We start from the raw sequence: 10,432 nt of genomic DNA, 5'->3' as shown, positions 1-10,432 counted from the left end.
GTTGTGGAGTGTACGATTATAATATCGTTCATTCAATTTAACAAGGGCACTACAATTTTACTTTGACTAACTTTAATAATATTTTTTTATTATTATTTTTTTGTTAAGACATGCCGGGAAAAATTTAAAATTTGAGATCTTAACGTCTTTTAGTTCCTTGAATAAATATAACTCATTTAAAAAATTTTGAGAAACATTTTGCAGAAATATCAAAAATTATTAAGTTACACTTGAATTTTACAAAATGTTAGTGGGTATATGTTTGATTTTTTTTAAAGTTCCAGAAATCGCATGAGGTACGTAGCTGATATTGCTTTAAAGATTGCAATGATGTAAGAGTATTAAGATTTTTTTAATGCACTTCCGGTTGTCAACAGTATGAAGTCTTCCACTGGTGGAATGATGAAGTGTCGAGAATTTTGTAGAAAATAGTGTTCTAAATATTTCCAGGATAACTGTTCTCCCAAATTTTTGATGCCTTGAAAAAAGTTCCATCCAGGATCGAAACGTGGGTCTATAAATATTATAAACAAAATTGGAGAAACAAGGTATAGAGAATTCCCGCCTTGATTAAGGTTTCGCCTTTCCATATCTTAAATAAAGCTTTAAACATTTTTAAGAATGCTAGAAATTATGTTAAATTTCATTAAAGAATTTCTTCATGTTACAGTGCGACTGCATTAGTGCATACCTTTAACTTAGCAACATAAACTGAAAATTTAAAGCAATATTTTCCAGTAACATTATCACAAGCTCATATTGTTATATCAATTTTGGAAAACAAAAAAAACTAGTATCTATAACAATATCTTACAAGTAATACAATTATTTTGTATATAATGTGGGATCCAGCATTATAAATGAACTCAATAACTTAAATTATTCTCGTTTATACATTCATTTTGAATCATATCTAATATAGAATTCATACTGTGTATATTATTAAAAAGTTCTTTAATGGAATGTAAAGAAAGTGATTAAAAATTTCTGTCATGTCTTCTGGTTAGGGGGAGTCCTGCCAGAGTTCGAGGACTTATTGTGCCTAAAGTTCAAGATGACTGCCTCTATCGGTCACTTTTTGTAAAAGGCGTCATTCTGTTTAATTTCCTTCCGAGTGATTGCCGTATTTCTGCGGCTGCTATTCGTAATTTCTATCTTCAGGCTGGATCCTAGAAGCATTTAATTTGTTTCTTGAACTGTCTTAATTTTAAATTCTTGTCATTCTCTATTTTTATGTTCTTCTTTTTTCTGAATTTTTGTTCTTATCACAATTGTAAAAGAGATGACCCTATTCTTGTGATTAAATAAAGTAATAATAATAATAAAAAAACAAAATTATTGCTATATTTAAAATATCTTATCTACCATCCAAAGATCAAATAAATTACTAAAATATTTTAGTACTTGCAATAGAATGTTTTACTAAAGTACCTTGAGAGTGCTCTTCTTTGATAAACAATAGTACACTGGTAAAATTAAAAGGATCAAATTGATCCTTTTGCAAAGGATGGATAAAATTAACATGTTCTATTATGATAAATTTGCATTCAGAGTTTGAAATTTGATCCATCCTTTTCAAAAGGATCAAATTTGGATCAATTTGATCCTCTTGTTTTTATCAGTGTATTTATTAAGTTCTTATAACTTAATGTATTACCCAGGAAAGGACTAAACTCTTCTTTTTATAGAAGAATCCAGCTAACTCCTCATTTATTGAGCTCAGTTATAACCTAATCATTCTAGACAGGTTTATTCTCTAAGTTCTGCCATTAGTCAATTTTATGCAAATAAGCAAATTTAAAATTATTCTTTATAGATTCAGTATCGAATCCTGTCTTTACGATCCCGTTTTGGCGAAAAGGGAAGAGTCGTGGCATTTTAATAATAACTGTTGTAATTTGTCGTTTTAACTCCTACATACACCTCATCCGATTTGAATAATTATTGTTTTATTTTAATATGCTTAACATTAAGAAGTCCCACTTCTATCTTTCACCTCGCAATTAAAGAAGTTTCTTGCACCTTTCGTCAAATGTGACTATGGTAATAATTTTAAACACGTTGCTCTCAGTGTGGTACTGATTTTTTTCTTAGTTCTTTTTTTGGTTAAAATCGATACGATCACCAACGAGACAACCACAAAACGATTGATATGGCAGAAAAGAAAGAAACAGACAATAGCATTGCGTGCATACAAATTTTCCAGGATACACTGCAAGAGAATTACTTTGGACCGGACAATTGCACACAGAGTTGAATGTTAAGTAAGATTCACACAGCGTACAAAAGCCATCACTTTTGATATTTAATATGCATATATTTACATTCAGCAAGCAAAGAACGAAGCCAGAGTTCAGATACAAGAAGAAGGAGAGGCAGGAGTGTTGGCGTAGCAAAAAAAAATGACTTATGATGACAGTGAAGAGCTAGGGAAAAAAAAGAACTGGGAAAAGTCAAATATTATTCACCTTAAGGCTGATTTCATTAATTAATAGGTTCAATTTCATTGCTTAATTGTTGGCAATTAAATTCCATGCAGAAATCAATTATAATCATGTTCTAAGGTGCTGTGGTGAGCTCAAAAGAGTTCGATTTGTTTCTTGCAAAGAGTATTGCATTTTAAATGCTTAAGCGCTTATGATGGCAAAATTTATTGATTTTGCTACCAAGAGAGGTTATGAAATGAAAAGTAATGCTCCTTCGAACTATAAACAAATTGTGTGGCTGATGGTGTTGGTCTTATTAATTTTTCGTCGTGAATGTGTGCATATGGGATGGATGGCGAACAAGCACGTCGTTGTATTACATACGAGATCGTGTGGTCATTGCTGTTTAATTTTATTGGTTTGGAACTACTGTTCTTGGCCTAAACACAAGACTCGCGATATCAACTCTCTCCGTCGCACCAACAGACCGTGCATACAAAGCACAAGAAAACCATCCTCCATGGACCATTTTAACATCATCATTGTGGATTATGTCGAGGAAAACGTGAACTTTTAAGCCGCAAGTCGCACGTGTGCCTCCAACAGGTTTTCACGTATATTATGTACATCACCAAACATATATAGTGCTCATGCACTTATGTACCGATGAGATATATCAAAGCATTATATACATATTATGTACGCGAGTAAGAACTCCAACTTTTTCTGGCAGCACGCTCAAGACGAAGTCAGCAAAAAAAAAGATTTAGTGTATAGTAAATTCAGAGTTTGTATTAACGCTGAGTTGAAAGATTTCATGGAAATATTTGAAATCATCTGACAAAAGCAGAAGATCAGGTGTAAAGCTTTGATATCTGGAATTTGCGACATCCGAAACTTGCGTAATTGATAACTGCCAAAGATTTACTACTCATCAAACTTTGTGTAAGTACAGTTCACTGTCAACACAGATTTTCTATTAGGCGTTTGAAGAAAAGTGTAGGTCTTACATCTAACCTTAGAAAATCCAACAGAGTCTGATTCGGTGTATTTTTTTGCTCTATGAGCGATAGGGACAAAAATAGCCTAAAAATTTAAGTAATTTTTCTGACAATACCAATGAATGATAATTTTCACTTTAATGAAAAATATTATGTTTGAATATAGTAGTTTCTTTTTCCAAAACGGTTTTGCTTAAAAAAAATTGGAAGTATAAAAAATAATTAAAATTAATTTTCATTATAAGAATTAAAAAAAATCGTCATTTTTGAGATTAAAAATTTACTATATAACAAAAAATATCCTAGATTCCTTCAACCTTCTACTTTGTGAAAATGTACAAACATAAGAAAAAAATAACTAGGTAGTCAAGAAAAAATTTTTTTACGGGACGCCGGTGTTCCAATCGTCCTTAAAGGGTTAATTCTAGCACTTAAGGTGGGTCTTTACCGATGCAATCTACCACGTCTGATCGGTGATCACCATTCTTAAACATTATAATTAAAGAAAAGCTTACGAATAGTAACTCCCGCATCGACGGTACCAAAGTTCTATATCTCTGGTATGCTTAATTGAAATTAAAAATGTATAATCCTGTTTGGCTCCCCAAATAGAAAGACCTAAATAGGCTAAAGCTGATCATCAAGAAAATTTACATACTAAATTTAGTCAGTAAAGATTTATCTCAAACTATCATAAGGGATAGCTTTCAGGCTTTGCATATATTCTGGCTTCAAATACTTCATATTTTTCCCATCTTTCTTTAATGAATCTGACCTAAGTTATTCAGTAAATGTGTGACTTAAGACTAGCTAGTTTTTGTATTGCAATAAATGAAATGCATTAATGGAATATGAAAAAATATGAAATATTCGACTCTTTGGACCCTACCTAATGCGTCACTATGTACCGGATACCCTGAAATTTCTCTCTATCTTGGCTACATTGGATTCTTTTTCCTTTGAATCTAAGGGCCTTGACAGACTTGAGGATTAGCCGAGAGACGGCTTAGAGTAATTATATTCGAAATAAAGGTTAAACCACATTTCTATCATTTTCCACTAAGCCGTCTCCCGCCTTAAGTCGTAAGTGTGTCAAGGACCTCAGAGTTAAACTGCAACTTTGTACGGATGAAATGCATTTTAATACTGGGATGTGATTTTTCGTTTTAGATTAGAGCCTTATATTTCGTTTGATTATTTAGTTATTATTTATTTATTAGTTCCACATTTGGTATATTCAAATCATATAAACTCACAATTTTCAATTTTTCCTTCTTAACTGTATCAAATTTACCGGTTTTCCATTCCTGCCATATAGCCCTAATAACCATTTTGTTTAACGCTAACTCAACAACAACAAAATCTTGATCCCTGTTCCTTGATTTTTCGTAATTTTACATCGAATAATGATCATCAACCCTAACAACTTCGGGAGCATGGAAGAAACATCTTCACCACGGGAAGTCGCTAAAGCGTGTGCACGTTAAGATTGCAACCAAGAATAAAGCTTTAAAAATGAAGGTTACATAAAATTAAAAAAAAGAAAAACATTTTTTTAAAACTTTAATTTATTGTAGAATTATTAGATATATTAGTTTCTTATTCAAGTATTTGATTGTCGAAATCTCGAATCTTCTTCGTGAGTCCTCCCATCAAGGTGTGTACAAGATCATCACCGCGGTTCTTGATTGTTTCTTTCCATTTTTCTTAAAGTCCTCGATGTTCTCGTCTCGACGCGTTTAGCCTTCATCTTCAGATCGTATTTGATAATAGCCCAATATGTTTCATCTGGACGAAAGATGTGGAGTGTTTTGCGGATTCATCTCCTTGGGTACATAACGAACGTCGTTTTCCTCGTATTATTCTTTGGTTGCTTTTAAGTAATAGCACGACACCAAATCTGGCCAGAAGATCGAGGATATGTCATGGTATCCGTACAGAGGCAACAGGCGTTTTTGAAGGCACTCCGTGATGTAAATTGACGAATTCATATTGCCCCTGCATGAAGAACGCCTTACTCTAACGTCCACATGAGCAGATCGCCATCCAAACCATATGTAATTTTGGAAACTTTTCATAATTTTTGTACCTGTACTTTTTGCACCTGTAAAGTAGCGGACGATCGACATGCCTGGGTAGCTAACCTGTATGTCCTACGTTCTCGACTTAGGTTACGAACAATTTTTTGGACACGGAAATTTGCTCTCGTTCTCTTTACAAAAAGCTGGTTCATAATGTTTTAGCCATATAGAATAGGTAATTATAAACATATCTTATAAACGAACTAGCTATTTCCAAATAAAGAGAAAATTCACCTAGTTTGAGGGCTTCCCCGTCTGAACTATACCCACAATTCTCTAAGTCAGTCTAAGCCTAAACTTATTAATCTGAAGATCCGATCCGCTTTGCCTCCCAGGTAGTGCTTATTAGGTGAGATTCTTAACAATCTCACCTATTTATCAATGATCTCCTTAAAATTTCGAATAATTACAAAATTTCAAATCAATTCTCTTTCCAGGTATTGTTTTGAAATGAATAGCACATTTTCTTGAAAATTTCAATCCTTAACACCCTAGCGAACGAGAAGTGAACTCTTATATGTACTGGAAGGCATAAGGTGTATATTATACTTTACTTACCATATTATTAAATAATATTATTGAGAAATTAAATGTACATTGACAGAGCTTATACTGAGAATATTACGCAACAATTACAATGAATTCTACCATTAGCAATATTGGAAGTACAGAAAAAGATCCAATATTATTGAGCCTATCTCTTATGCTCCCATTATAGCTAACTCGAAGAGCTCAAAGTAAAAGGACATCGTGTTCTGAAGAGCTTAATTAGCTCAATTGCACAACGATTGATGCGCGCATTGGAATCAAATGCTTGAGGCAGAAAAAAAAGCTCAGAAACACCCTCTTGTTCAAGACGTATAGGCAATAAAAAGTAGTTGCAACATCTGACCGCAAATTATGTTTTATCTGAAATTCAAAACCAGCAGCAAGAACATTTTTGTGATTGTTTTTTTTTAACTGTCTTGTTTGAGTCTCTTTTTGTCAGTGTCGTTTGCAGTGCAAAATAATTTTCCACTTTGCAGCGATTAAAATGGTGAAGAATGACGATCTCTTTGTAATTTGCTTTAAATATGCTACAAAACACTGCGAGCGCCTAGTAATTGCGCGCGCGAGCACTAATGCAATATTTTATGTAATTTCATAATTATGACCATTTCTTGTACTTCATGCTGTGTTCATTCGATATCAAAGGATGACATTGAGCTCAATGCGGTATCTTAAGTTGGTGTTAGATTCAGAATCTTTGCTGTTGAATGATTAGATTGTCAAATTGGTCGGCAGGACAGTCTCGATGTAAGCGATATGGCACGATCGTTGGATAACTTCTGGCGCCTCAGCTATATGATCCAACAGTACGAGTTCATAAGTGACAATCGTACCAATTAGCTGACACCATAAATGAGAGACAGGTAATTAAATTAGGCAATCACTAAATACTAAATACACCGGCTGCGAGAATACCTTACCGCTAGAATTAGTGTGCGTGTTATGTAGAAGAATCTCTTGCCAGAAAATCCAATTACTTCACTGATTAGTTGGTCGGAAAACCTCTGGATCTCCACAGTCCAAGATGTGTACGGCAGAGTCTTTAGTATTTGATAAGGCTCTTTGGCGGCCTCATTGACTGATGCCGCGAAGAATAGCGTAGTGAGGGTTCTGCAGATGACAAATAAGAGTGAGAACCAGAAGTAGATAGTGTTCAGTTGTTCAGAATCGGACGTCATTCCGAAGCTATTGAATAGTTGCTGACAAATGAAGTATAGATTACTTCCGCAAATTAAAATTATCAGATTTGATAGCTCTCTATCCAAATAATTCAAAAGACTTGTTAGGTGTGTGAAGTTTGATCGGAGTTCTATCCAGAAACTATCTGGCATAGTCTGGAAAATGAAATTGTAGTTCAAGAATACCAGGTCAAAACCATTAAATCACTAGGTTTACCTTAAATCGAGCTCTCTTCATGCGATCGGTAATCTGTCGGAAACGATAAGCCATGCTAGAAGTGAAGAGGGTGAAGAAAATATCAAAATACGACCAGCATATTGTACTGGATATATTGGCCCATTCGAGGAAGATCGCTAGACTGGTTTTGTACGGTATGACTGCGAATATATGCCTTCTCTCGGTCTTCAAATAATGTTCATAAATCGGAATCTGAAGGTTGCACCTCTCAATCTGTATCTTAGCGTTAAAAAATTTCGCCACGAAGTACATCACGTGTTCTAAAACAGCTCCAGTTAGCAGAAACAAAGTTACTGACTGGACCTTCCATCTCAGGGTACGTCCAATTTGCCGATATGGCGGATGAAGGAAGATCTTTTCAGTTTGCTCTATTCTCTTGACAATCCTGTGCCATTTCTTGGCCATTTGGAAAATAATTAAACCTCCAGAGAGTGTTACAAAGTAGAAGAAAACAGTAGCGAAAGCTCCGAAACTCATACCAACTTTTACAAGTCTTCTAAGTGATAAGAGGAAGTTTAGTATTTGGAAGCAAAAGAATAGAAAGTAGTACAACACTCCTATCGATATCCATCGAAATCTTAGTTTGTTTGAATTTTTGTTGAGGATACCAGATACTGGAAAAATTGCAAATATCTGTCCTATTTGAAGAATGATTCCCGCAGCACGGTGAAAGGTATCTTCGGATGAGTTCAATAAAATCTCTGGAATTTATAATAATTTTATTACATTATGAAATCGCAAGTATTTAACTATAACCTACTAGTCCTTTGCTGGTTTTCCATTGCGAATTGCTCAATTTAATGTGTGTGAAAATTTTCACCTGTTCAGCAAAAATGAAAAATTAAGTGAAACTATAAAAATGGCACAGACAAATTACTAATTCAAATGTAATTATAAGCTCGTGTCAACTATCACTTCAATCATGTAATTAAACGTTTGTGGGCTTTGAGTCAAAACATAAACACAAGCCCACACTCATGAGACGGTTTTTGCTGCAACAGCTCCATCCTCCAGAACATCTGGTGGTACTTATAGATGAAGAAAAAAACCAAAGTAGCAATTTTATTGAAATAAGGACGTAATTTTGCAAATAAATTGTCTATTAGCATGATGTTTGGCATTAAATGCTGCTCTGTCCAAATGGGGGGACCCGATAAATGCACTTATATTTTCACCTCAAGGTCTCGGCAGTTGAACTCACGCTATAGCTTTGATTCCAATATATCTTCGAGGTATATACTAACAATCGTTTTGGATTCTGCAGTAGAATCGCGATCGTGTTAGTTTGCAACACAGAGAAACGTTGAAACCTGAAGCCATGTCAACTAATCGCGATTTGCCATATCTTGTGGTAAATCGAAAAGACAGTAAAAAGCACCAATCGATATCGCCAAGCTAGAACTAATAAACCAATCCCAAAAATCAAGATAAAAAAAATGAATAGAGCACGAGCGACCAATACTTACCAATTCAATAGACTTCTTACGGTGAACTCGCTACCGTGCAAATCGCGTCATGCTTCTTGGGGGAAACAAAAAAAAATAAAGTTGCTCCAACTAGAATACTCTCTACACTGTTATACTTCTACCATAAGACATCGTGTGCAACTGGATATGAAATGAAAATGAAAATAATTGTAAAGGAAAAGTAAAAACATATGAGGTTGACTGTGGCGGATAAATTGCAATGGTGTAGGCAAAAGCGAACGGCCACGCGCTCAAACACCAATTAAACCAGAAATCGGGCCACTGAATTATGACGGTATGTCCACGGATATTTTCAAAACAACTAAAAGTACACCTCAAGTGTCCAACGTGCTCAGAGGTGTAGGCAAAAATGCTGGAAGCGTTCGCCTCGAACGTCAAATTACTCCACTTCCAGCGTGTGTCCATGTCATAAAGCACTGAGCGACTACTCATGTGCAATTGCAAAATCAGCTGTTTCCACTTATCGTGTGTCGCAGATCGGTGATTGCCTGTTATTGGGTCGCCGGGAAAAAACTCGTGACGATTCACGTGCATAAATAAATTTTAAATATCGCCTTTTGTTTATCTACTGGCCGTTTTTTCCATCGTACCTTCGCAGAAGAGGAAATTTATTGATCGTGCTATTACTTTGTAATAGGGGCTGACAAGTGGACAATCCATATGAGTCAAGGGTAAATTGTTGATTTTCATTCTGAATGACGCATACTAAAAATAAATGAAAATTTTAAGTTATATTTGGTTTTATCCATCCGTCCGCATGTACGGCCGTAGCCGTTCATGCTTTTGCAGAAATATCTCGAGCTTCAAGGATCGATTATGAATTCTAGTTTCAAGAACAAAGACATGGACTATCTTTAGAAATTGCATTTCAGTTGATATTACCTAAATGAAAATTTAACACTAATTTTTATAGAACTTTTTTTAAAATAATTTCGAATCTGTTTCCACGGGGTATGGGACTAAAAATCACATCCCTATAAAAGAAATACGTGCATGTCAGGAAATCTGAGAAATCTTGTTTGTGGAATGGCCTAGTTTCTCTATACGATATTATACTAAAATTGTTAAAATCGACCGCTTAGAATAAGAAACGAATAACACGCAGTAGGCAAATTTTACAGGAGAGCGATTTGAAGCGGAGATTTTATATGCAGAGTGCAGGATTTTTTAGATATAAAATCTCTACAACTTTGAAAATAATTATCTATCATCACTGGGAAGGTAGAGGGTATAAGGAAGTATCCAAAAAGCGAATAAAACAAATTTTGTAAGAAAACGAGTTGTTCGACTTATATTCTGAGTTGTCGAAATGATCTTATTTTCTAAAAAGTAAACTTTGATATGTAAGATGCACACAGTTTTCAGCCTTGCCTATCAAATTACGGGTATTTAGTTTAATTACATCAACTGATCAATGCTCCCATTTTGTAAAATAAGCCCAGATAAGCTTATGGTAGCTGAGATTCTTTACA

The 10,432-nt window shown here is 34.6% G+C and overlaps 1 protein-coding gene across 3 annotated transcripts; it reads right to left on the bottom strand.

Annotated features, from left to right (window-relative positions):
• Positions 1-5,507: 5,507 nt before the first annotated feature.
• On the bottom strand, positions 5,508-9,414 carry LOC129797900 (gustatory receptor for sugar taste 64b-like). 3 transcript variants are annotated; one of them, XM_055840770.1, is made up of 5 exons: positions 8,940-9,414; positions 8,234-8,874; positions 7,453-8,174; positions 6,978-7,391; positions 5,508-6,897 (listed from the first exon to the last, which is right to left on the bottom strand). In XM_055840770.1, exons 2-5 carry the CDS (start codon positions 8,253-8,255, stop codon positions 6,769-6,771), a joined length of 1,287 nt encoding a protein of 428 aa, XP_055696745.1. In that variant the 5' UTR covers positions 8,256-8,874; positions 8,940-9,414; the 3' UTR covers positions 5,508-6,768. The 3 variants fall into 3 exon arrangements, with proteins under 3 accessions (XP_055696745.1, XP_055696746.1, XP_055696747.1); XM_055840771.1 differs by having other exon boundaries at positions 8,234-8,293; XM_055840772.1 differs by having other exon boundaries at positions 6,852-6,897; positions 6,973-7,391; positions 8,234-9,414.
• Positions 9,415-10,432: the final 1,018 nt, after the last annotated feature.

Source organism: Phlebotomus papatasi, chromosome 1 (genome assembly GCF_024763615.1).
Source record: "Phlebotomus papatasi isolate M1 chromosome 1, Ppap_2.1, whole genome shotgun sequence".
Lineage (NCBI taxonomy): Eukaryota > Metazoa > Arthropoda > Insecta > Diptera > Psychodidae > Phlebotomus > Phlebotomus papatasi.
Note: the sequence above shows the minus strand (reverse complement) of the source record. Positions and strands in the feature narration are given on the sequence as shown.

Bases quoted from the DNA above. Each gene is read 5' to 3' on its own strand.
- LOC129797900 (XM_055840770.1), bottom strand. From the start codon at position 8,255: ATGGAAAACCAGCAAAGGACTA. The intron at 8,175-8,233 runs GTAGGTTATAGT...TATAAATTCCAG, and splicing joins GGAAAACCAGCAAAGGACTA to AGATTTTATTGAACTCATCC. The intron at 6,898-6,977 runs GTAAGGTATTCT...TTATGGTGTCAG, and splicing joins CACGCACACTAATTCTAGCG to CTAATTGGTACGATTGTCAC.